We start from the raw sequence: 27,631 nt of genomic DNA on the forward strand, positions 1-27,631 counted from the left end.
TCGTGCAAAAAACACTTGTTTATTATGTGGGTTCATGCAATAGTATAGTTTAACAAGATATAAGTTCTGCTGATAAATTCACTGCAAATCCATTCACTATCCTTTCATGTGTACACAATTTCCCTCTCCTACCTTATGGATATTTTCACAGATTGGTGTATATTTGATAATGTTTAGAAACACATACACATATTTATACTTATGGGCAGCACTCCAGCGGAACTAAGAAGGATCAGCATCTCCTAACATTTGGCCTTGAAGGGCATTTCTGGCAGTGGTTTTAGATATAGCGGGGGGAGATGAGGACTATAGAACAGGATGGAGAAATATGTGGCACTCCGTATGCTGTTGGGATGCAAGCTGTCAGACACATTTGCAAGGATTTGAAGTCCAACAGCATCTTGAGCATCACGTCTTCTCATCTATGTTCACAGATATTAGCTATCTTAATGCAACAAATTTTCTAGTGACCAAGTGGATACAATTAGGATGGGTTCTTTTAGTCTGCACATACACTACTGCTAGGTCAGGGATAGGAAAATTGTGGCCTGGAACTATGTGTACCACCCCCAGGACTTTTTCTGGCCATTGACCCCTCAAGATTGCTCTTTTTATTATGGGGATAGGGGGAGAGATGGATTACCTCCCCTGGAAGCTTCATGGACAATTCACTTTTAAAATAGGTTATATGTACATTCTGTGCAGTGTTCAATGTGAATTTTTCAAAACCCTAGTAGATCTCTGGCCATATTGACTTTTGCCTCCTTCTGCTCTGGCCGCTATAGGTTCTGGGTCAGAAAACCACCTCTGACCTTGGAAGTTGTCCATCCCTGTTCTCAAGCTAGCTGCATTTTCATTTTTGTTCTTATTTGCCATCAACTTTTGACAACATTATAAATAAGAGCTTGGTCATCAACGGCCCTGCTCTTGTGGCTTCCTTTACTGAATCATTCCATCTTCCTTTACTTTCTCTTTCATCATTGCGACATTGTAAACAAGCCCTTGCCAATAAAATTAATCTCCCTGAATCTCACTTCCCTTTGTTTTTGTACTGCATGTCTATGGATTTATTAAAAAGAAGAATCAAATATTTTGTCAGAAATATATCATTCACAATTATGCTTATGTATGAGTGCTTATCAGCTCATCTCATTTCTTCTTTGTATTTCCTTTGTAGCTATTTGCGGCTATTTATGCTAGCAAAATTTGAGAGGGAACAGCCAAATATTCTAACTGGGTACAATTAACGTTCTACCCTCCACTGATTCTTGTGGAAAGAAGTTAGCAATTTGTTTGGAACAGACAAAGCAGCTTGCTCACATGGCAACAAGATCTGGAAACGTATTAAAGGGCTTTTGTTGTTAGACACTGTTATTTGTTTTCTGGGCCACTTGTTCTGCCATCACCATAGTCCTCAGGAAAATTCAGCTCAGTAGACATGAGGAGTCTCCTTCCTAGGAATCCGATTTTGATTGAAGTTCACATATAAACCAGAGCCAGCATGGTGTAGTGGTTTGAGTGTTGGATTATGATTCTGGAGCCCAGGGTTTGATTTCCTGCTTGGCCATAGAAACCCTTCATGGTCTTTGGAAAATCACACCCTCTCAATCCTCCAAAACACATGACAGGGTTGCTGTAGTCTTGCCACAGGCATGTAGCCGGGGGAGGGGGGCTTGAGGGGCTTCAGCCCCCCCCCCCTCCCGAAACTCTCAGGGTGGTCCGCGAGAAGGCCTTACATTTATTATTTAAACTGTTATGTTTATCCATATCATGATCTGATCACCATGCTCAATATATCCCCCATGCATGGGGGTATTGGGATAATGATACAAAAGGTTTGCTAGGGTAGACCCTCTCCCGCTCAGACTCAGCCCCCCCCCCCCCCGAACCAAAATCCCAGCCCCTCCCGAATCAAAATCCTGGCTACAGGCCTGTCTTGCCGTAAGTCTGAAATGATTTCAAGACATTCAACCCCAGCAGATACATATCAATAGAGGCAATCTGGACTCAGATGTCAGGTGAGTTGATTTCATAACAGATGGATTAAATCCTTGGTTTAATACTTTAGGGTCACAGTCTGAATTAGAAGCTGACTTGTGACCTGGAGCTGTCCCATCTCATGGGTCCAAATCCCACTGCCTTATGCATGCCAGCACTTCTTTCTAATCTCTGTTTAACACTGAAGACAGCCAGAGACATCAATCAATGTCCATGTTATGTCTGAAGTCTGTGTTTCACAAATGGAAAGCCAAACACTGACAGAAGGAGGCCAGTTTCACACAGCTCCATTTTGTATTGGGTGTGTCCGGACTCTGTAAATGATCACGGCTGTCGCTGGACACAACAGAAGGGATGTCATGACAATGATAGTGGCCAAGATTATCAAAACAATAACCCATACATCCAAAATGTGCTTCGGAAGAGGAAGTTGTGTGGGTGCAACGGCATCCATTGTTTTTATTCCTCCTCTTCTCTCTAAAAGGAAAAAAAGGAGAAGAGTTTTAATTTAACAGGACCCTGAGCAAACACAATCCCAATTACAACTGTCAAAAAAACCTTTCCCTTTTCCCACCACAGAAACAGAATAACTTGCAGCTCATTTTAAGCCACATAGAACATTTTTATCCCAATTGTTAATGTAACCCTAGATGGGTTTGCAGAGAAGCAAGTTCCACATACTCATGCGTAGAATTGACATCTGAATAATCACAGCATAGCATTTCTGTGTGGCTTCAATGGGACTTCTGTGAATAATATGTTGGAGTATGGTTGTATTTGTATGAAATGTAAATCAAGTGTTTACTGCTGATGAGCTAGAGTGTGTATTTTCAGTAATGAAATAGTTAACAGCAGGCTAGTTTTGACTGACAGCCTGTTGTGATTGTTATGACCTATCAGGATTGATTTCCTGCCTTTGAGGGTTGGAACTTCCTCTGAACAGAGGAATGTATGTCTTATCTTATCTGTGGAGTTCGGCTTAAGCTTTTCGCTGGAGATGGACAATGAATGCTATGCTCCGAAGCCGGGAAATGTAACTGTAAATATGTAAATAAAGTTTAACAACAGTTGGATTTACAACTGAACCTCCGGCTGCTGGAATTCTGTTGGCCAGTGCTGTTTCTCCGCAAGAGAAGTCAGCCTGCGGAAGAAGGGGGCGGTGAGACCAGAATGATGATTTTTGGAATCCACTCTGCTACCCATCATCCCCTGACATAATATTTGCCACACAAAAACTGGTGTCATTCATTGCAGTATGGCTTGATGCAATATCTAGTATTTTGCATAAACATGTAAGAAACTCTGGGTCTAATACCTATACGGTGAACTGATGGTTTTGATCAAGTCATCACCTTCCTCACCTAATCAACACAGTGGACTATTTGTACAAAATGTATCTATGCTGGTAGGAAGGCAGTTCTTAGCAATAGACAGAGACAGTCAGTACAATATCTTAAGCCATGTAGCTCCAAAACTTTGTATTTTATTTTTTAATTAAAAAAACTTAGAAGAGAGGGGAGCTTTAGAAAAACTTCATGTACTCTATAGCTCCCAATAAAATGATGTAAAATGCTGAGTGCTCATTTGCACTTATTATATGTGGTTATTACTGTAATTACACTATTGTCACCTGCTTGTCCTATTTTGATGGATTCGTTTCAATTGGTTCAGCCTGAGGACGTGGACAAGGTGCTTGGAGAGGTGAGGGCTACCACATGCATCCTAGACCCCTGCCCATCCTGGCTGGTGAGAGAAGCCAGAGGGGGATTGGCCGAGTGGGTGAAGGTGACGGTGAATGCCTCCCTTCGGGAAGGCATATTTCCAGCGAGCCTGAAATTGGCTGTGATCAAACCGCTGTTGAAAAAGCCATCACTGGACCCCACTCAATTGGATAACTATCGGCCTATTTCCAATCTCCCCTTTTTGGGCAAGGTCGTGGAACGTGTGGTGGCCGCACAACTCCAGGCATTCTTGGTAGATACCGATTATCTGGATCCGGCACAGTCTGGCTTCAGGCCAGGGCATGGTACCGAGACAGCCTTGGTCACCTTAGTCAATGATCTACGCCGGGAACTGGACAGGGGGAGTGTGTCCCTGCTGGTTCTGCTGGACCTCTCAGCGGCCTTTGATACCATTGACCATGGTATCCTTCTGGGGCGCCTTGCCGGGATGGGGCTCGGGGGTACTGCTTTGCAGTGGCTCCGGTCCTTTCTGGAGGGTCGTTCCCAGATGGTGTCATTGGGAGTCACCTGCTCTGCCCCACAACCCTTGTCTTGTGGGGTCCCGCAGGGCTCTGTATTGTCTCCCATGTTGTTTAACATCTACATGAAGCCGTTGGGAGAGATCATCCGGAGTTTTGGGGTGAGGTGTCATCTGTACGCAGATGATGTCCAGCTCTGTCACTCCTTCTCACCTGTCACTAAGGAGGCTGTTCAGGTCCTGAACCGGTGTCTGGCCGCTGTGTCGGACTGGATGAGGGCTAACAAATTGAAATTGACAGAGGTCCTCCTGGTCAGTCGGAGGGCTGAACAGGGAATAGGGTTACAGCCTGTGCTGGACGGGGTCGCACTCCCCCTGAAGACACAGGTTCGCAGTCTGGGGGTTCTCCTGGACTCATCGCTGAGCCTGGAGCCCCAGGTCTCGGCGGTGGCCAGGGGAGCCTTCGCACAACTAAGACTTGTGCGTCAGCTGCGCCCATTCCTTGGGAGGTCTGACTTGGCCACGGTGGTCCACGCTCTGGTTACAGCTCGTTTGGACTACTGCAACGCGCTCTATGTGGGGTTGCCTTTGAAGATGGCCTGGAAGCTCCAACTAGTACAATGGGCGGCAGCCAGATTAATAACTGGGGCAGCTTACAGGGAGCGCACAACCCCCCTGCTAAGCCAGCTCCACTGGCTGCCGATATGCTACCGAGCCCAATTCAAAGTGCTGGTCTTGACCTATAAAGCCCTAAACAGTTCTGGCCCAATCTACTTGTCCGAACGTATCTCCTCCTATGAACCAGTAAGATCACTAAGATCATCTGGTGAGGCCCTGCTCTCGGTCCCACCTGTCTCACAGAGGCCCTGGGAACGAGGGACAGGGCCTTCTCGGTGGTGGCTCCCCGGCTGTGGAACGCCCTCCCTGGAGATATCCGACAGGCTCCTACCCTGCTGGGATTCAGAAGGGCCGTGAAAACATGGTTATGCTCCCAAGCTTTTGATGAGTAAATGGCAAAGTTGACATGGACTGATTTAAGGATGTAGAATGAGGATTTCGGACGAATGGAATTAATTATATATACGTTTTTAAGGTTTTATAATGTGTTTTAACAATGTTATTAATAGATCTGTTATTGTTTTGTTTTTATGATTGTATTTTGGGCATTAAATTTTGCCAATTTTTGTAAGCCGCCCTGAGTCCCCTCGGGTGAGAAGGGCGGGATATAAATGTTGTAAATAAATAAATAAATAAATAGTCGTACAGTCTGATTGGGGGAAAAATACACTCTTGCACTTCAATTAAATAGTAACATGCTGAATTAGCAGATGAGAGGAAATCTCTAGAGCCAATGTTTTAATAGGTAAGAAGGGTGCAACATGCCTTTTAGTTTAAATGGCCAGACTTTCCTGCATATCATAGGCTGTAAAATAAAACTGAAAGTCTTATAACATGATTACCTAATAATACAATTAATGCATTTTTAATGCTAGGCAACAATGCTTTTATTTCTGCAGTCTTCTTAAAGATGCTGTGATTTGTTATATTTGGGTTTGTATTTTATTATTAATTTGGCTTTTTATTATTTTGTAAATCAAACCAGAAGTACTGTATTCTGGACCCACCAATTCATCTGTTTTTGAAAAATTCCCCTTTCCTGCCCCAAAAATTCCAAAAAAATCAATGCTTGATTTGGCCATTTTATGCAAAGGATGCCATTTTACTATATTACTGCATATGACAGGACTTGAGCATCCACAGATTTTTGGTATCAATTGAGTCCTGGAACAAAAACCCGGGAGATACCACATCCACTGCAAATGAAATCTATCTCCTTACATGAGCCTGTGGAAGCTCTTAAGATCCTCAGCTGTGGAGGACTTCTCTCTTTGCTGGTGGATCTGATGGGAACATGTGAGATAGCCTTGTGACTTCTCCTAGCCTTTGGATTTCCCTCCTGCTTGACGCTACAACAGCTCACTCCTTCCTATTCATCTTTGATAAATGAAAACTTTTCTATGTCAACATGCTTTTTAAAAGGTGCTGTTTGACTTCTGCTAGCCACAACTTGGCTTCCTCATCTGTTTCTCTCTCAACAGCTGTGTACAATGACAGGATGCACTTTAATGTGTTATTGAATTTATTGCAGACACAGACTGAATGGACTTTGGTAAGAAGCCATGTTCAATGGTTTGCTGCCATCAGTCAATGGGACATCTGCTTTTTTCATCTAGCAGATATATTTCACAGAATTGCCAGAATTTCGAATCACATGCCCTGTCTCTTTTGCATATTTTAACTACAGTAGTTACTGACGCAAATGTCATGTTGTGGCATCTTCCACATAGATTCAGAAGCCTAGAAGCAATTTGCCTATACTTAATCTTGACTACCTGAGTCATTAAATTAATACCTTGTAAAGTAATGACGCATCAGATGACAACAGCAGTATGCCAGGCCTTGCAAGGTAAATACACTTGACATACTCTGCTGTGTGGCCTTCTCCCCATCCCACCCCAATAACAAGGAGCTGTTTTCTTTAATCCCTTTCCATCCGGGTATGCTATCATCAATGACCCATTCATTTATTATTTCTCCATGAGAGCCGGAACTAACCATCCTGATATTTTCACAGTTCCATGATCTGTTATGCCGGCAGGATATTAAAATAAGGTTTAGGACACCCTTTTGTTGATAGACAGGATTAAATTATACCAAAGACTATCCCTTGGCTCATCCTTTAAATCAACTATTGACAGAAAGGGGAGGGGGGCTAAATTTACATACATGATTTGGTTCTCCAGTTGGTCATCTGGAAATATGAATTGATGAAAAAAATAAGAAAGAAATACAGACAGTAGCCGAGTTATAAACATCCAATTTACAAAAGTGGCAGGCTAAAACCTGGAACCTCAATCAGTGGCTGATGCCAGATGAGAGACTCCCTCCTGGGCACGCAGAAGACTGGAAGACATGGAAGGCACTGAACAGACTGCGCTCTGGCATCATGAAATGCAGAGCCAACCTTAAGAAATGGGGCCACAAAGTGGAGGCCACAAGATGCAAGTCAAGGAGAGCAAACCACAGACCACCTGCTACAATGCAGCCTGAGCCCTGCCACATGCACAATGGAGGACCTTCTTTTTTTAAAAAAAATCTTTATTAAGTTTCATATACATGTTAAAATCCGATACCGTAGACGTGGGTTCAGGGATTGGGGGTTAGGTAAGGGGGTGTGAGACGGGCAGAGTGATAGGGTAAACAGAGGGGAGAAAGAGAAACAAAATCAAAAAGCAGGGAAAAAAAGGGGGGGTTAAAATTTTGAAATTAAAATATCTAGGTGACTTCCGATCATCTTTCTCGAGGGTCCAGCCTTTCCCCTTTCCCGGTTGCCTTCTTTTTCTTTTTCTTTCTTCGTTCTCCTATCTTCTTTCAGTTATTTATTGTTGGAGTTTATATTTCCTCATTTTTTTCTTGTTCTGTCTTTTCATGGTCTTTGTTCAAATAATTGGTGATTCGAGTCCAATCTGTCTCTTTTATTGCTTCTCCTTTACTTTTTGTTATAAGATACGTGAGTCTATCCATATTTCTTATTTCCAAAATTTTTGTTATCCATTCTATTTCCTCTGGAATTGATTTTTCTTTCCATCTCTTTGCAAAGCATATCCTTGCTGCTGTGGTTAGTAGGAACAGGAGTTTGTCCTTGTTTTTTTCTAATTTTTGATCGTTTATTCCCAGTAAATAGATCTCTGGTTTTAATGGTATCTTTATTTCTAACATTTCTTGTAGTTTCCTTCTAATTTTCCCCCAATAGGTTTTTGCTTTTTTACATGTCCACCACATGTGGTACAACGATCCTTCTCTTTCTCCACATTTCCAACATGACGTATTCATATTTTTGAAGTATTTCCCTAGTCTTTTTGGTGTCCAATACCACCTGTGCGCCATCTTTATCCAATTTTCTTTTAGATCAGTTGAGTATGTGTATTTCATTTTCTTTTTCCATATTTCCTCCCATTCTTCTTTCCTTATTACTCTTCCTATATTTTCAGACCACTTTTCTTGGTATTTCCTTATATTTCCTTTCTCTGTTTCCCACTCCAATAATTTTTTGTAGATTGTTGTTATTATTTTCTTTCCTGATGTCATTATTTTGTCCCAAAATGTTTCTTTGTCTTCGAAGCCTAGCCTTTTATCTTTTGAGAATTTTTCTTTAATCTGCCAGTATTGGAACCAAGTTATATTTTTATCAATTATATTCATCTCTTGTTGCGTCTTCAATCTCCATTCTCCTTCCTTCTTTTCCATTCCAATGGAGGACCTTCTTATAGCAACACCAGAGGCACTCCAAGTGGCTACTGGTCGAAGGACATTTAGTATAAAGCCAAGTTTTTAAAACTTTATTTGTGTTTTCAAATACATTACAACTTGTACTGTCAGTTTTTTTTCTGACACGATTAACAACAACAACAACAACAACAACAACAACGTTAAGAACGGAGATGAGACAACAGGAAGTGAGAGAAATCTTCCCCAAGGAAGGGAAATTCATTTCTGAAAGAGTTATCATGGGGAAAAGGAGTCTCCACTGAAGTCTTAGCACCAAACTTCGTTTCCACAACAAGCCAAATCTTTCAAAATCCAATTATCACAGTGAAAGTGAGGTGAAATCTTCAGAACAGGGGCACAGACAGCAAAACAAACACCACAGGGGTGTTCACCCTTCATATATATATGTGTGTGTGTGTGTGTGTGTGTGTGTGTGTGTGTACATATGTATGTTGTGTGTGTGGGGGGGTGGAGTTACACTTAAAAAACTGTACCTGTTCAAATTACATAAAAATTCAACTTAAGAACAAACTTACAGAACCTATCTTATTTATAACTTGGGTACTGCCTGTAGTTCAGGCGAAAAAGAAAAGCAACATAATTCTTTATTTGTTTGCTGTTGTTATCTGCAGGATGCATCATAAACCACTGAATACAGTTGTGGCTTGTTATTGCAGATGAAGATACACATTTTTTTCTTGCTTTCTCATTTTCCCTCCTGCATATCCAACCCACACACTTTTTCAGCACTTTCTTTGATCAGTTAATTAAACATGTAAATCTCCTATATCCTGATCATCATGCATTTAATTTTAATTTTAAAACACGCATACAGAAAGAGGACAGAACTTAGAAAAATTTCTCCTGGGGCTACAACTCGTAGAATTATCCACAACCGTCAGCATCACCAATTAGATAATTCTAGGAATTGGGGTCTATAGCAAGTGTCTTTTCTAAGATCTGGAACTAAATATTTAAATACTGTAAAATCATTTTAAAGAGCACTACACTATTAGTTTTGAACACCTCTAGCAATGAAACAGTTACATTTTAACAAGAATGTATCATCAAGAGTGGAGGGGAGTGGGGGAGTAAATTCACAATGCAACTGCCATGGACAAAATTGTTTAAGACTTCTGGGAATTAAAAAAAAAATAGAAGACTTCTGGGCGTGCAGGAAAACCTGTTTAATTTGGGATTCAAATTTCTCATCAGATGCTATGTTGTGGCTTTACATGTCAGTGTATTACGTGGAATAAGCACTTCCTATGTCACAGACAGGCTAAGGCACATTTTAGTAGATGAACCCCCTGGCAAAACTCCTGTTAAAGTTAAACGTTATTCATCCAGTATCACAGAGATTCAGCAAATAGAACAGGAAATGTCTTCTGGTTCAGTTTTCAGAAAAATGCATTAATCCTTCCATTATTTGGATAGAACTTCCTGCCAAGTAGTACCGGTAATCTAAAATCTTATTTGCTCTAAGTGAAATGTGGTTATTCCTTACAATGACAAGTGCTTCATGAATGCTCTGAACTCACTGACTCACAAGGTATTCTCTCATTGTATGAGTAATTTCAGGAAACAAACTTGTTTTACTCACAGTGAAGCCCTAAATATGAATCAGCAATTCATTTTGGCCCACACTAAGATTAGTGTACATAGGAATTCAGCCTAAAATGCCCTAATCTCCATTCATCACACACATAAATCAGCTAAATCCACCTAACATCTCCCCTTTTATTCTTATGTGTGCATGTGTATTCAGGAGGGAAGTGGCTGGGGATTTTTGAGGATTACATCTTCCACTGCTGTGTATCTCCTCTTCATCTATATCTGGACCACACACATTTACAACAGAGTAAGTTAGGTATACCTCAGTTAATAAAGTCATTGAGTTTCTGTGAACTAATTCTGTAAGAGAAAAATCAGTACTAGTGGGAAAAATAGCATGGAAATAAGCAGGTTTAGTTCCTTCATAACAAAAAAGAAGAGCAGTTGAATACAGTCCAGCATATTCAGGGAGGTCTGTGAATCATGTGGCTTTCCAGAATGATGTTGGACTATAGTTTCCACTGTCTCTTAGCAGAAGACCACGACAATTTAGCACAAAGGACAGGTATATCTTCCAAACTGCAAAATACAGAGAGGAGATCCAATAGAAACTGGAGTCTTTCCCTCGGATAGGAATTAATATAATTCATCACTCTCAGTGTCCCACCACATGAAGCGGTCATCACATTAGTTCTAATGTAATGGTAGATACTAGGCATCCATGGAAAAGTAGGGGGTGCTGGTGCTTTGTTTTTGAAACTACTTCCAAATTTTGTCTTCAAAATTTTCGTTACTTAACAAATATTAGGAATATTCTAAATTAATTCGTTAATGGTGGACGCGCATGCGCAATTCCCAAAAACAGCACAGAGGGAGGGGACTTTACAGGACTCTCCCACCCTCATTTTTTGAGCTATCTTCTTCAAACTTGGTACAGTGGTAGAACACATTTAACACTGCTAGCTCACCAAACGTTTCCCTTATCCTCTGATTTTTGGAGAATTTTCATAGCTTTTATAATAAACCATTTTTTAATAATTGCAGAAATCTGTTCCTGGTTTGAAAGTCTTATTTCCTGTTTCATTGGGTTGTCTTTACTTTCAAAGTCATTATTCTACTTCAGAAACTTTGTTTTTGTGGCTGAAACTTTGTTAAATTGGTGGACAGTGTCCCAGGAAACTATAATGTGCTCCATGTCCCTTGCGCAAAGACAAAGTTCAGGCAGTGTCATAAATTTTACCATGTTTCTATGACAGAACCAATTAGGAAATGACATTTATCACCCAGGAACAGAAATCATAGTACACCATCAAATCATTCCTGACAGATGGCCACCAGCCTCTGAATAAGGAAATCAGTTCCTGGTTTGAAAGTGCTATTTCCTGTTTCATTGGCTTTTCTGGGGCTGAGAGTATGTGACTTGCCCAAGTGGGTGGCTGAGTGGGGAATCAAGCCACAATCGGAGTCCAACACTCAAACCTCTCCCTCTCTCCCTCTCCCTCTCTAAACTTCTCTTATCTTCCAAGAGTTCACATACCGTATGAAAGTTTGGTCAAGATGGTCAAGTGAGGACAAAAGGGGGTGGAGAATGTTAAGAGGAGAAAGAGCCTGGGACATCTGGGAATTCTAGTTTTAAAGCGGGCATAGCACTATTGGAGAAATGTCTGCTTCAGCCCAATGTTTTTATAAATGGGGAAAATTCAGAGGCTTCGTACTCCTCCATTTTAAAAGCTATTGGGATGAAATTTGCCACAATCGAAGCAAATATTCATCACTCTTTGCCTATCAAGTTTCACAATGTTTGATCCATCCACTGATTTTTTGGGAATTTTCAAACAACATTTTTTTAAAAGGCTACAAGAATGATGGTCCCGCCTCTCCCTCGCTCTTTCTTCCACCCTGATTGGCTTAGCCCAAGGCTTCTGGGAATTGGAGTTTCGTCCAGGCAATGGCTTCTAGCTTCGCTTCCCCTTTAATAAATGGGGAAAATTCAGAGGCTTCGTACTCCTCCATTTTTAAAGCTATTTGGATGAAATTTGCCACAATCAAAGCAAATATTCATCACTCTTTGCCTATCAAGCTTCATAATGTTTGATCCATCCACTGATTTTTGGGGAATTTTCAAACAATTTTTTTAAAAGACTACAAGAATGATGGCCCCGCCTCTCCCTCCCTCTTCCTTCTGCCCTGATTGGCTGAGAGGCATGTCAGTATGGCTTCACCTCTCAGCAGGGCTACAGCTACAGCCGAAGACATCCGAGACAGACGAAAAAAGGTGCCCTTTGATTCAATTTCTTAACATTTGGAAGGCAGTGAGCAGATGTGTCAAAACTCGCTTCAAAAGTACTTTCGATCCAAATTTGATACAAATTTAACATCAATACGAAAAATTTGCCCAACCCTAGTAGATACAATGCTGAGCTGTAAATCCAAGCTTGTTTCATCACTGGCTATGCTGACCAAGGCTCAACTTCTGTTGGGATGTGCTCCTGTCTTACTATGTTGGTGGTTGTAGATATAAATAAATAGAAGCTTTACCACGGCTTCTGAACCAAAGTTTATCCTGCAGTGTAATAATGTGCCACTCAGGTTTGTGAAATAAGTAACAGTAACTTTACTTTAGTTCAGTAGGTCAAACAGAGCAACAATATTATATACAGTAGTCTCTCTGGCTTCTTACAGAGAACAGATGGAATAAACAGTCCTTTTAAAACAGTATGCCTCATTGCCTTAGAAATGATCAGGCTTCAGAGAGTTGGCAGCCATTAATTCCCTAGGTGTTACCTCTTTGCTTTCTGAGGTAAAAGTGCCTGCTCAAACTGTTTCTCTCAGCAGCAATCCAGAGACAGTAGCCAATCAGAATGCTGGCTCCTGGCACGCTTAGCCAATCAGCTGCTGACATATGATTTTCTAGTCAACCCATTACATCATGGTGCCTTTTACAAATCTCCACATACTAGATAGATCAACTCTATCCTTCCCCATTGGCTGTGCTGACTCAAGATGATAGAAGAGACTGCCATGGCAGGTGTAGGTCTTGCCTACTTTGGAGGTCTTTCAGCAGAGGTTGGATAGTCAAATCTCAAGACAGTTATACCTGTGTGTTTCTGCATAGCAGAGGGGCTGAATCAAATGGCGCTTGTAGTCTTTTCCAACTCTCTGATTCTATGATGGAGCTGCAGTTCAAGAACATTCAGAGGGCCACACACACACACACACACACACACACACACGATCCTTGGATTGAAGTATCACTTCTGGATGCAGGAATTATCAAAACCTAAACCTTTTCTTAGTTATAAAGCTCACTGGATAGCTTTGAGCAAATTCCCACTCTTTGATGTTTTATGTATCCTTAGTGGTTCTGGGAGGCAGAAGGGCTGCTCCAAGCTCACAAAAACTTTGTGATAGAAATGAAGTAAACAATACTGAGAAGCAGCTTGTACTAATTTGCCCTCTGCACCTCCTATCACAAGATAACCTTATGGTGATATGAACGGCTATTGCAGAAGATATCTGATTTCTGCTTTACCCTGAACAGCCTGATGCTGTCTTGGCGCTATCATTTTGCAACGGCATCCCCACAGAGTTTGCCCACGGTCACTTTTGACGTCAGCAGAGAACAGGTTAAGCTGGAGTCAATTCTCTTGAGTGCCCCAGAGATGGGAGATAGCATTACCTCAAAGTGCCTATGTGCAGATTGAAGGCGAGGCTATGCCCATCTTACCGCCTTCAAGGACTTGCTTGTTAAAACACAGACTGCTTGCCAGTGGTGTGCAATTCCATTCACTACCGTCATGGCTTTTAAATCATCTTGCCTGCAGACAGCAAAGCAAAACAATAACATCCTACAGGCCCCTGCACTTTCAATCATCACTATTTAATGAAGTGAAAAGGTTAGGAGGCACTTACTTTGGAGCGAATTCAGGGGCAGTGAGTTCAGTCTTTAAATCCAAATGCATAGCTGAAGAGATTGGAAAAAATACTTTCTTGCACTATAATAGGCTAGTGGGATTCTAGGAGTTTCAGCTCAGAAAATAACTTTGACACCATGTTAATCCACTACAGCAGCAGCAGCAGCAGCAGCAGCAACAACAAAAGAATGCAGGATTCCTGTGCCACTTTAGAGACTTACAAAAAAAATTTGCAGCGTGAGCTTTTGTGAACTATAGCCCACTTCTTCATTTAAAATGTATGAAGTATTTCCAGAGCCCCAGGTTTGTTTATCTTACTGTACATTTTCAAAAGGTTCTTTACTGACAATAGTATCAGCTAAACTTGCAAGGTTGTGATTTAAAGGTTAGATGTACGCTAGTTTCCCCCAGATCTGGAAATACTTTAGTTGGTGTGTAAATGCAAATACAGAACAGCCAGTATCCACAAATTTTGGATCCTGGCTTGAAAATCATTTTAAAAAATCCAAAAGGCAAATTTTCCATGCATCTTTTATAAGGTCTTTAGCTTTCTCTGCCAAAGAGTTCTGGTGCTTTACTGACCTACAACTCCTGGGATTTCACAACATTGAACCATGGCAGTTAAAGTGTTGTCAAGCTGCATTAATTATTTGGTTTAAATGCACCCGTTATATGTGTGAACACTAAAAACCAGATGCAATATGGGTTCATATTAGTTGCCACCAAATCCTAGGGTTTGCAGTACAGCTGAGAATTCTCAGGCTCCTTCTACACTGCCATATAAATTCAGATTATCTGCTTTGAACTGGATTATATGGTAGTGTAGACTCAGACAATCCAGTTCAAAACTGATAATGTGGATTCTCTGCTTTGATAATCTGGGTGAAATGACAGTGTACAAGGGGCCTTAATCTCTCTCCCTAAACTGCTAATGCCAGGATTCAATAGGTTGGAACCATAGCAGCTAAAGGGGAATCATATTGCTATAACTCTGTAGTGTGGAAGGGTTTCCGGTCAGAACTGGATATCACATTTAAGATAAAGAAATAGATGGCATCATGATAAAGAGAGAGAAAATATTTTTTTCCTAACTGAATATTCTCTTGTGTGTGTTTTTAACACACGAGGAAAAAAAAACACACTCCCTGTTTGCTGAGATGCATTTCTACATTACGAAACAAAGTTCTTCACCTTCGGCCTGAAAGTGGCAGCACATGTAACTCATATCTTAGTTCCATGTTCACTTAAAGATAATTTTCTACAAACCACTGAGTTACATAGGAACAGAAAGGGTAAGCAAACAATAAAACAATAAAAGGGTACATAACAACAGAGTGATGCGACATCATAGATCTCAAACAACACTGCACAGGCCCCACCTCAGGGCATAGAGCAAAGAAGGGTGGGGAACTATAAAGCCACAAAGCAAAGTTCAAATCACTGCTCTTGTGTGTGTGTGTGTGTGTTTGGGGGGGGGGGGGTAAATAGAAGTAAAAATGGGTTTATAAAATTAATCATAGCAATACATATTTATTTATTTATTTCTCACATTTATATCCCGCCCTTCTCACCCGAAGGGACTCAGGGTGGCTTACAACAGTGGCAATAATTAGATGCCCATACAAATCAATATAAAACAACACATAAACCAGTTAAAATTATTAAAATACATTATGAATTAAAAATATACATTTCAACATAAAATCAGATCCGTTCTTCTTCATGCTTTGTCCATAGTTCAGTCCGTGTCATCTTCACCATTTATTGATTAAAAGCCTGGGCACACAGCCAAGTTTTTAGGGCTTTTCTGAAGCCCAACAGGGTTGGCATTTGACTCATCTCTCTTGGGAGGGTGTTCCACAGCCGGGGAGCCACCACCGAGAAGGCCCTGTCCCTCGTTCCCACCAGCCGCGCCTCCGAGGCAGGTGGGACCGAGAGCAGGGCCTCTCCAGATGATCTCAGGAATCTTGCTGGTTCATAGGAGGAGATACGTTCAGACAAGTAGATTGGGCTGGAACTGTTTAGGGCTTTATAGGTCAAAACCAGCACTTTGAATTGGGCTCGGTAGCATATCGGCAGCCAGTGGAGCTGGCTTAACAAGGGGGTGGTACGCTCCCTGTAAGTCGCCCCAGTTATTAATCTGGCTGCCGCACGTTGTACTAATTGGAGCTTCCGGGCAGTCTTCGAAGGCAACCCCACGTAGAGGGCGTTGCAGTAGTCCAAACGGGATGTAACCAGAGCGTGGACCACTGTGGCCAAGTCAGACCTCCCAAGGAATGGGCGCAGCTGGCACACAAGTCTTAGTTGTGCAAATGTGAAAACATGGCAATGTTATCTACACAGAAGGTAGAATCATAGAATCGTAGAGTTGGAAGAGACCTCACGGGCCATCCAGTCCAACCCCCTGCCAAGCAGGAAAATCTCATTCAAAGCACCCCCAACAGATGGCCATCCAGCCTCTGCTTAAAACCTCCAAAGAAGGAGCCTCCACCACAGTCCGGGGCAGAGAGTTCCACTGTCGAACAGCCCTCACAGTGAGGAAGTTCTTCCTGATGTTCAGGTGGAATTTCCTTTCCTGTAGTTTGAAGCCATTGTTCCACGTCCTAGTCTCCACGGCAGCAGAAAACAAGCTTGCTCCCTCCTCCCTATGACTTCCCTTCACGTATTTGTACATGGCTATCAAGTCTCCTCTCAGCCTTCTCTTCTGCAAGCAAAACATGGCTAGCTCTTTAAGCCGCTCCTCATAGAGCTTGTTCTCCAGACCCTTGATCATTTTAATCACCCTCCTATGGACACATTCCAGCTTGTCAGCATCTCCCTTCATCTGCAGTGCCCAGAATTGAACACAGTATTCCAGGTTGTCTGACCAAAGCAGAATAGAGGGATAGCATGACTTCCCTGGATCTAGACACTACATTCCTATTTATGCAGGCCAAAATACCATTGGAGTTTTTAGCTACCACATCGCATTGCTGGCTCATGTTTAACTTGTTGTCCACAAGGACTCCAAGATCTTTTTCATACATACTGCTGTTGAACCAGGCATCCCCCATTCTGTATCTTTGCATTTCATTTTTTTTCTGCCTAAGTATCTTGCATTTGTCCCTGTTGAACATAATTTTGTTAATTTTGGCCCATCTCTCTACTCTGTTAAGATGATTTTGGATTCTGCTCCTGTCTTCTGGAGTATTAGCTATCCCTCCCAATTTGGTGTCATCTGCAAAATTGATGATCATGCCTGCTAACCCTTCGTCTAAGTCATTAATAAAGATGTTGAACTGAACCAGGCCCAGGAGGGAACCCTGCTTATGGAACGCCACTTGTGACTTCTTTCCAAGATGAAGACAATGCATTGGTGAGCACCCTTTGGGGAGGACCTTTAAGAATAACCAATGCATTTCAGCAAGAGCACATGTGGAATCCAACCCACTTCTTCTGATTTATATTTGGAAAACTGATGCTAAAAGAAATTGGTTTGCCTTAAAGGTGCCAGAAGTCTCCTTTCTTCTTTACAGCCTAGAACATATTAACATGCTTATATAATAATAATAATAATAATAATAATAATAATAATAATAATAATAATATCTTTATTCTTATACCCCACCTCCATCTCCCTGAAGGGACTCAGGGAGGCTTACATGGGGCCAAGCCCAAATAAATACAGCAAATAAAATAAAACACATCAAAAAAAAATACAACAGCAATATAAAGGTTTTTTATTTGGTTTTTTAAAAATATATTCAGCTCCAGTGGCTAGGAACCAAAATATTCATAGGGTACCAAGACGAAATAGGCCAGCTGAAATATGCATTTCATCGCATAATAGTCACCACTGCATAATAGTCACACCCTGCTTTTGGGGGTGGCAAAATGGGGCTTTTGCTTTTCCCCACAAAATAGTAGCACCTTTAGTTCATTCGCTTAGGCAAGTGAACTGACTGCCCTTTTGCGCTCCCAGCCGAGTCAAGACCCACAGCACCTGGGAAAGCGAGCATGCTGGGTCAGGGGGAGTGGTGGCATGGGTGGCCACAAGGGGGCAGTGGCGTGGGTGGGTGAACCATCACCTACTCATGTGGCTGTCCCCTTTGAAGGCATACTTTTTAAAGGGCAGCGAGTGCAGCATCATTTTCCATTTTTGTGTGTGTCAAGAGCAACTTGAGTCGCTTTCTCATGTGGCTGTGCCCTCATACTGATTATTATGAGGTGAAAGAATAATAGTCACCATCGCTTAATAGTTGCACCTACCCTTTACCTCCAAAATGGGGGGGGGGGGAGATGAAATATGGGTAATTCTGAATGCCCAGAATCCCCCTTCCCCCAAAAAGTATGTATTATATATTTACAAATATCAAATATCACTCCTTCATTGACAGGGAACATTGCATGTGCAGTAACACATACATACACACAAAGATAATATTGTAACAATGAAACATAACTACTATAAAACTGAGACATGTGCTTATTCACCAAATAAACTTAGAAGCTCATTAAAAGTTATGTAGCTCCTGTTCCTGAGCAAATAAATCTGTTTTGACTGGATACTAAAAATAATGCCGACTTTGGTTGCATCCATGTTGGAGAATTAATGTAGTTTGGCATTACTTTAGCTACCATGACTCAATGCGATGGAATCTTGAGAGCTGTAGTTCTTCAGGGTCTTTAACCTTCTCTGCCAAAGAGTGCTGCTGCTTCACCAAACTACAAACCTCAGGATTCCATAGCATTAAAGTGATGTGAAATGGCATTAATTCTACAGTGTAGATGTATCCTTACTGATGGATGTCAGGGAAGGTTAGTCAAAAGGTAATCCCCCCCCCCCCCCCCGCGCGCTCACTCCATCTCACCCCAGTTATCTTCCTGGCAGGTATCAAAATCCTTTTAGGAAAAGGAGACTGGCCTTTAGCATACAATGTGGCTTAAATTGAAGGAAGCTGTTCTTTTTATTGATATTTTAATGGTGTTTCAGGCAACTGCTGTTTAATTAAATGGCATTTTCTTATTATCTAGGTTTATTAACCTCCTTGAGTCAGATTGGCAGAAATATATACAGAAGGATGAAGGAAGGAAGGAAGGAATCAAGCAAGGAAGGAAGGAAGCAGGAAGGAAGGAGATGAACCAACCGGAGTGTTCCTCAATATACTATAGGTTGAGAATCCCATTTCCGAATTGCTTGAGACCAGGTAATTTTGGAATTTGGGTTGTATTTTTCATATACACATTACACAAAAAACCTACAACAAAACATCAAAACATCAGAAAGCAAAGGTGTCACTATCCCAACCACCCTTCTGAAAGTTTTTGCAGCATTTGAGATTTCCAGATAAAGGGTGCTCAATCTGTAGCATAACTTTGATCAACTGAATGAAGTATAATTTGACAAACAAGAATAGCTCTCCAAATCTCCTTCCTGAAGCAATCACTTTGCAACCAAAATGGCAGGTTAAAACCTGGAACCTCAACCCATGGCTGATACTGAATGAGAGACTCCTTCATGGGCACACAGAAGACTGGGCGACTCGGAAGGCGCTGAACAGACTGCGCTCTGGCACCACGCGATGCAGAGCCAACCTTAAGAAATGGGGTCACAAAGTGGAGTCCACGACATGCGAGTGTGGAGAAGAGCAAACCACAGACCATCTACTATAATGCAGCCTGAGCCCTGCCACATGCACAATGGAGAACCTTCTTATAGCAACACCAGAGGCACTCCAAGTGGCCAGCTACTGGTCAAAGAACATATAGTATAATGCCAAGTTTTTTTTAACATTGTGTTTTTAAATACATTACAACGGTACCCTTGGTTGGCTTCTGACACTATAAATAAAATGAAAACCACTCATAATGGAGCACTTTATTTATCGTGTCAGAAGCAAATTGTGGGTACAGTTATAATGTATTTAAAAACACAAATAAAGTTAAAAACTTGGCATTATACTAAATGTCCTTTGACCAGAAGCTGGTCACTTGGAGTGCCTCTGGTGAAGGGAGCACAGAGCACAGGTCAATCCGGTAGAGACCCTGATATTTCTGTCTTTACATGCATAGCAATTACAGTCCTCTTCCACTATAAATGGAACTGGTGCATCTGTGACGTTTCTCTCAAGGACCTCCTCTCCTTTTCACCAAATGGAAACATTAGAAATTTGTGGGAATGAAGACAAAGTGTTTTTCCTTTCGAAATGAATGGAATGCTTTTAAAAGCCTGCTTTTACTCACTCAGAACATGTAGGAGGAAGATGTTCTTACAGAATAAAAGAACACTTTTTCACATCTTTGTCTTAGGAGCTTTGATCTTGAGATAGAACCTGGTTCTGTCAAGGCTTTTAGAGCAGAGTGGCCACATGGAAACACAAAGAAGTGCTCTCGCATTTCTCATAATATTTGACAGAAGAGGCGATTTCATCTTCTGTGCAGCTAATTAAAGTGCAGGAACTTTGCCCTCTTTTTCTAGGTAGTCACCCTCCTTCACAGACCTGAGAATGTGGGATTGTAATTGGGGTGTGGGGTGGGGGTGCAGAATAGGAGAACTTTGGTGGCCATTTTAAGCAGCTGGGGCAATGTGGTATAGCGCTTTGAGTGTTGGACTCAGACTCCAGGAGACCAAGCTTTGAATTCCTGCTTAGCCATAGAAACTCACTGAGTGATCTTGGGCAAGATACTGTTTTCTCAGAGGAAGGCAATGGCACCCCTCCCCACACACAGACACACACTGCCAAGTAAACTCCTGCTGCTGCTCAGTCGTTTAGTCGTCTCCGATACTTTGTGACCTCATGGACCAGTCCACGCCAGAGCTCCCTGTCGGCCGTCACCGCCCCCAGTTCCTTCAAGGTCAAGCCAGTCACTTCAAAGATACCATCCATCCATCTCGCCCTTGGTCGGCCTCTCTTCCTTTTTCCTTCCATTTTCCCCAGCATCGTGATCTTTTCCAAGCTTTCCTGTCTCCTCATGATGTGGCCAAAATACTTCAGCTTTGCCTCTAATATCCTTCCCTCCAGTGAGCAGCCGGGCATTATTTCCTGGAGGATGGGCTGGTTGGATCTTCTTGAGGTCCAAGGCACTCTCAGGATTTTCCTCCAGCACCAGAGTTCAAAAGCGTCTATCTTCCTTTGCTCAGCCTTCCTTATGGTCCAGCTCTCGCATCCATAGGTTACTATGGGGAATACCATTGCTTTGACTATGCGGACCTTCGTGGCCAGTGTGATGTCTCTGCTTTTCACTATTTTGTCAAGGTTGGCCATTGCTCTCCTCCGAAGAAGTAAATGTCTTCTGATTTCCTGGCTGCAGTCTGCATCTGCAGTGATCTTTGTCCCTAGAAATATAAAGTCTGTCACTGCCTCCACGTTTTCTCCTTCTATTTGCCAGTTATCAATAGGTGTAGTTGCCATGATCTTGGTTTTCTTGACGTTTAACTGCAACCCAGCTTTTGCACTTTCTTCTTTCACCTTGGTGATAAGGCTCCTCAGCTCTTCCTCACTTTTGGCCATCAGAGTGGTATCATCTGCTTACCTAAGGTTGTTAATGTTTCTTCCAGCAATTTTAACTCCGGCCTTGGATTCCTCAAGTCCCGCATGTCGCATGATGTGTTCTGCGTACACGTTGAATAGGGAGGGTGAAAGTATACAGCCCTGCCGCACTCCTTTCCCAATCTTGAACCAGTCTGTTGTTCCGTGATCTGTTCTTACTGTGGCTACTTGGTCTTTATACAGATTTCTCAGGAGACAGACAAGGTGACTTGGTATCCCCATACCACCAAGAACATGCTATAGTTTATTAAGATCCACACAGTCGAAGGCTTTAGAATAGTCAATAAAGCAGAAGTAGATGTTTTTCTAAAACTCCCTGGCTTCCTCCATTATCCAGCAATTTGGTCTCTGGTTCCTCTGCCTTTTCTAAACCCAGCTTGGACATCTGGCAACTCTGGCTCCATGTATTGCTGGAGTCTGCCTTGCAGGATCTTGAGCATTACCTTACTGGCATGTGAAATAAGCGCCACTGTACGGAAGTTTGAGCATTCTTTAGCGTTTTCTTTTTTTGTTAGGGGATATAAATTGATTTTTTTCCAATCTGATGGCCAATCTTGTGTTTTCCATATTTGCTGGCATATGGCATGCATCACCTTGACAGCATCACCTTCCAAGATTTTAAACAACTCAGCTGGGATCATATCGTCTCCTGCTGCCTTGTTGTTAGCAATGCTTCTTAAGGCCCATTCAACCTCACTCCTCAGGATGTCTGGTTCTAATTCACTCACCACACTGTAAAAGCTATCCTCTATATTATTATCCTTCCTGTACAGATCTTCTGTATATTCTCGCCACCTATTCTTGATCTCTTTAGCTTCTGTTAGGTCCCTGCCATCTTTGTTTTTGATCATGCCAATTTTTGCCTGAAATTTGCTTCCGATGTTTCTGATTTTCTGGAAGAGATCTCTTGTCCTTCCTATCCTATTGTCTTCTTCCACTTCTATGCATTGCTTGTTCAAAAATAGTTCCACAAGGATTTAACTTTAGCATCACTGTAAGACAGAAATGTAACATGATTTTTGTTCCTGGGTTATTGTCAGGACCCAGGCTGCAGAACACCAATAACCATGCGCAGAGACCAGAATCTATCTAATATCTTTATTAAGGAAATATATAAAATCAATAAAAACAAGTGTAGAATATAGTTCAGAAGTAGACCTTTCAGGAAAGGTCAAATATAGTCCAGGAAAACAATGTCCAATATGTGATATTAAAGTCCAAAGTTATAATCCACTTCACCGAAACACACACTATTTGGCAAGCAATAGTGTGGGGAACTGTCCATAGTCTTTGAGGCTTAAGGTAAATCCGAAGGAAACTGGAAAACAAGGCTTGAAACTGAGAAGCAAGGTCCGTGGTTAAAAACGCAAGGCAAGGCAAGACTTGAAACTTGGCAAGATCAAACTGGAAACAAGGCAAACATGAATCAAGAACTGAGTCCATAGAAGTCCATGGTACAAGGCTGGGCAGGAAACTTGATCCGGGAACTGGGAACTGGAGTACGAAGTCTACACACGATCTCACTCCTCAAGCCAACGAATTGACTCCGCAAGGATTTCTTTGCGGGCAAACACCTATATAGGATCTTGTTTTCCCGCCAAGGAACACTTTCTCTGGGGAACAAGAAACGAAACCTATACTGTGTCCAGATGCATGACTCCTTAAAGTTTCCCAAGGGAAACAGACTTAATCAGCTAATTGTCTGGCAGCTATCCTGGCGCTCCGGCGAGTCGCCTCTCGAGCGCCTCTATCTTGATTATAATAATCCCGGCGAGAAAATGGGGGAGATTTCTGCTCAAGGCTTGTTTGGCTGACTTCTTGTGGGCAAACATCTTGCAGGTGCAAGGGCTCCAAATCTGGCAGAAACGGTGGGAAACCCAAGTTTTCCTCTTCATCTGCCACAATAGTACTAGGAACGGGACTACATGGCCCATGAGTCATCACAGTTATAAATGTCAGTTTGATTCTATCATAAAAACATGGAAAAGGTTTATTAAACTCCAAAAACATTGTTTTTGCATGACATCCTTCAGCACATTTTGCTATAGTTTTTCAATGAATGTCTCATGGCATCTCAACCAATTAAGCATAGTTTGTGGCAGCTACAAAAAAATGATGTTTCTGGAGTCTAACAACTACTTTCAAAATAAGTAGCACACAATTAAACTGGAATAGCATTTTCAAACCAGGAACAGAAAAAAAATCAAATTTTATTAGTGTAATTTGGTACAGTGGGCTGAGGTTTGGTCCAGGATCTTTCCTTCCATGGATACCAAAACCCATGGATGCTAAAGCCCTGTTATATATAAGGGCATAGTATAATGGTGTCCCCTATATAAAATGGAAAAATCAAAATTTGCTTTTGAGGGTTTAAACAATATCTAAGGGCCCTTCCACACAGTCATAAAACCCACAATATCTGTTTTGAACTGGACTATCTGAGTGCACACTATCATATAATCCAGTTCAATGTGGATTTTATACAGCTGTGTAGAAGGGGCCTTAGTCATGGATGGTCTGTAGATACAGAATCCATGGAACAAAGTAACTTACCTAGGTACAGTGAAGACATCTGCCCTTGAGCTTTGCTACTCTGCTGCTGAGTGTGCATGCCCAGCGTGGAACACATTTTACCACATTAAAACAGTGGATGTGGCTCTTAATGATACATCATCACAGGATGTCTACGCCCCACACCACTGGAGAAATTATACTGTTTAGCCGGAATTGCACCACCTGACATCCTCTGGGAAGTAGCAGCCAGCAATGAAAGGACCAAGGCATTGACATCTCCGGCCCATCCTCTATTCGGATATCAGTCAACATACCCATGCCTTAAATGAAGAAATAGCTTTCTAAGATCTACAGAGATACTCACTGGAACACCGCAGCAAACAAGAGTCCAAAAACCCAGAACCTCAATCCATGGCTGAGACCGGATGAGAGACTCCCCCCAGGTACATAGAAGACTGAGTGACATGGAAGGCACTTAATAGACTGTGCTCTAGCACCACGGGATGCAGAGCCAATCTCAAGAAATGGGGCCACAAAGTGGAGTCCGTGACATGCGAGTGTGGGGAAAAGCAAACTATAGACCACTTATTTCAATGTGGTCTGAGTTCTGACACATGCACAATGGAGGACCTTCTCACAGTGACACCAGAGGCACTCCAAGTCACCAGATTCTGGTCAAAGAACATTTAGTATACAGTGTTCCCTCCTTACTTTGCGGTTCGCTTTTCGCTCTCTCACTGCTTTGCGGTTTTTTTCTGAGAGGTGTGCATGCGCAAAAGGTGCCAGTTTCCCTTTTGTGCATGCGTCTTCCCTCTCATTGGCATCCAGCTAGGCCACTCTGGATGCCGATGAGAGGCAGGCACATGCGCAAAAGGGAAACTGGCAGGCGCCGGAGAGGAAGAAGCGCAGGAAGACGGCTAGCAAAGGGGAGAAAGGCCACCTAACTACTAATATAATGTGTAAATATTGAAATAAATATAGTGCCCCTACTTCGTGAAATTTCACTTATTGCGGGTGGTCCTGGAATGTAATCCCCGTGAAAAGTGAGAGAACACTGTAATGCTAAGTTTTAACTTTGTCTGTGTTTTTGAATACATTACAATTGTACCCTCGGTTTCGCTTCTTATATGATAAATAAGTAAATATACCTAGGTACAAATCCTAAGAATTCTTAAGATACAACTAGGGAGTTATAGAGCTGTGTATAATGTGATACATCCCATGGAGACCGGCTCATTTGAAAATCGGGCATATTATCTTGGAAATTCAAACAGAGATTACATATTTCAGAATTGTCAGCATGGAGTTGTAGTTTGAGTGCTATACTAGGAGACCAAGGCTTGAATCCTGCTCAGCCATGAAAACACACTAAGTGACTTTGGCAAGTCATATCTCCTCATCCTTAAAGGAAGGCAATGGCAGCTTCTTCTGAACATATTTTGCTAAGAAAACCCCATGAAAGGCTCATCCTAGGGTTGCCATAAGACTTGAAAGCACAAATATCTTATCATGGGTTTCTTAGTATGGCTATATCTACATGGTAGAATTAACAATGTTTAACTCAACTTTAAACACCAGGATTCAATGCTATGGGATCCTGAGAGTTGTAGTCTTACAAGGTCTTGAGCCTTTTCTGCCAAATGAGGCTAGTGCCTCATCAACATAACCCCACATCATTAAGCCATGGCAGTTAAAGTGGAGTCAAACTGCATTCATTCTGAATGTAGATCAGGCATTGGGCAAACTTTGGCCCTCCGGGTGTTTTGAACTTCAACTCCCACAATTCCTAACAGTCTACTGGCTGTTAGGAATTGTGGGAGTTGAAGGCCAAACCACACGGAGGGCTAAAGTTTGCCCATGCCTGGTCAGGTCAGATCCAATGGAGGTTGCAATTTCCTCTGTGACATGGGTGCTGATCTCCAAAACAACAACATCACGACTCCAAATAGGATCAACGCAAAGAGGAACAGAAGTGAAACTAGTAGCAAGTGACACATGTCCCTGGGCAAAAGGAGAGAGCAAGGAAGGGAAGTCAAGAGATGAGGAAGTCAATGTGCTACAACTACTGGGAAGCCCTACCTTCTCCCTACAAGGAGGGGGCGGTTTGCAGAAGTTATGATTCTCTTCTTGGGCTCCAAGTAGGAGCTAGATCCCTACTTGCTTGGCTGGAAGTAGCCCCAACTGAACTCAAGAAGACATTTGCAGAACCAACTGCAAGGCAAGACTGCAACACAGGATTATAGGCGAAAGACTGCCATTCTTCTAAATGAGAAAGTGCCTGGAAAGTTACCTGGATCAAAGGCGAGGGCAGTCCATGGGTCTCCCGAATAGGAAGGAGGGGTGTGCAGCGGGAATTCTTCTCGGTGTCGTGGAAGGAAAACTTTCCCGTTGTCCAAGGGCTCTGAAGGCGGCGGCTGCTCCTGTCTCGCTGCGAGTCCTGCTGCCTTCTCCTCCTCCTCCTCCTCCTCCTCCTCCGGCATCTAAAGCTTTTTCAAAAAGACAATTCAGGAGTCGAGTCGCCCTCTGCCCCGCGGGCTTCTAGGCAAGCCTTGGTTTGCCTCTTTGGAGGGCGCGCCACCTAGTGGCCAGACGCAGAAGGGAAGGAGGCCAAGATACGTAAAACAATTGCCTACAGTGTGTTGTCGAAGGCTTTCACTGGGTTGTTGTGAGTTTTCCGGGCTGTATGGCCATGTTTCAGAAACATTCTTTCCTGACGTTTCGCCTACATCTATGGCAGGCATCCTCAGAGGTTGTGAGGTCTGTTGGAAACTAGGCAAGTGAGGTATATATATATTTGTGAAATGTTAAAGGTAGGAGGAAAAATTCTGTCTGAGGCAAGTGTGAATGTTGCAATTGACCACCTTGATTACCACTGAATAGCCTTGCAGCTTCGCAGCCTAGCAGCTTCCTGCCTGGGGGAAGCCTTTCTTGGGAGGCATTACCTGGCCCTGATTGTTTCATGTCTGGAATTCCCGTTTTTGAGTGTTACTTTGTATTTACTGTCCTGATTTTAGAGTTTTTTTAAATACTGGTAGCCAGATTTTGTTCATTTTCACGGTTTCCTGGGCACAGCATATTATTTGAGAACACAGAAATGGTGTACCACTCTAACAGCCACCATCTAGGACTACACAAAGAAGCCACTGAAATCCACAAGCACTTGGACAATTTCAACAGAAAGGAGGAAACCAGGAAAATGGGAATCAGTGATTCAGAGAGGTCACATGTTTAAGGTCTGGGGAAATCTTAACCCTACTGATAAACACTCAAAGCCTCATTTTCACAAATCAACAGCCCAAGAGCTCTCAGTTGCTGAAATTGTTAATAGGACTTCATAATTTCTCATATCAAATCAGATATTATGTTAAAACTCTTTGAGGCTGCATATTGTAAAGCCTTCATGGCCAGAGCAATGTACCAAGTGCAAAGGCCCCTTCCACACAGCTGAATAAAATCCCACATTATCTGCCTTGAACTGGAATATATAGCAATGTGGACTCAGATAACCCAGTTCAAAGCAGATATTGTGGGATTTTCTGTCCTGATATTCTAGGTGATGTGGAAGGGTCCTAATTTCAACAACCGAAAGCCTCT

At 42.3% G+C, this 27,631-nt stretch overlaps 1 protein-coding gene across 1 annotated transcript; it reads right to left on the reverse strand.

Moving 5' to 3' along the window:
* On the reverse strand, nucleotides 1-26,560 carry smim3 (small integral membrane protein 3). Its single transcript, XM_008104813.3, has 2 exons — nucleotides 26,328-26,560; nucleotides 1-2,475 (listed from the first exon to the last, which is right to left on the reverse strand). Exons 1-2 carry the CDS (start codon nucleotides 26,515-26,517, stop codon nucleotides 2,276-2,278), a joined length of 390 nt encoding a protein of 129 aa, XP_008103020.2. The 5' UTR covers nucleotides 26,518-26,560; the 3' UTR covers nucleotides 1-2,275.
* Between the last annotated feature and the right edge of the window lie 1,071 nt (nucleotides 26,561-27,631).

The sequence above is a fragment of the Anolis carolinensis genome, chromosome 2, assembly GCF_035594765.1.
Source record: "Anolis carolinensis isolate JA03-04 chromosome 2, rAnoCar3.1.pri, whole genome shotgun sequence".
Taxonomy (NCBI): domain Eukaryota; kingdom Metazoa; phylum Chordata; class Lepidosauria; order Squamata; family Dactyloidae; genus Anolis; species Anolis carolinensis.

Excerpts from the sequence above, each read along its gene's own strand:
- smim3 (XM_008104813.3), bottom strand. The coding sequence starts at position 26,517 with ATGCCGGAGGAGGAGGAGGAGGAGGAGGAGGAGAAGGCAGCAGGACTC. Across the intron at positions 2,476-26,327 it reads TGCCCTCGCCTTTGATCCAG|AGAGAAGAGGAGGAATAAAA; the intron begins GTAACTTTCCAG and ends TTTTCCTTTTAG.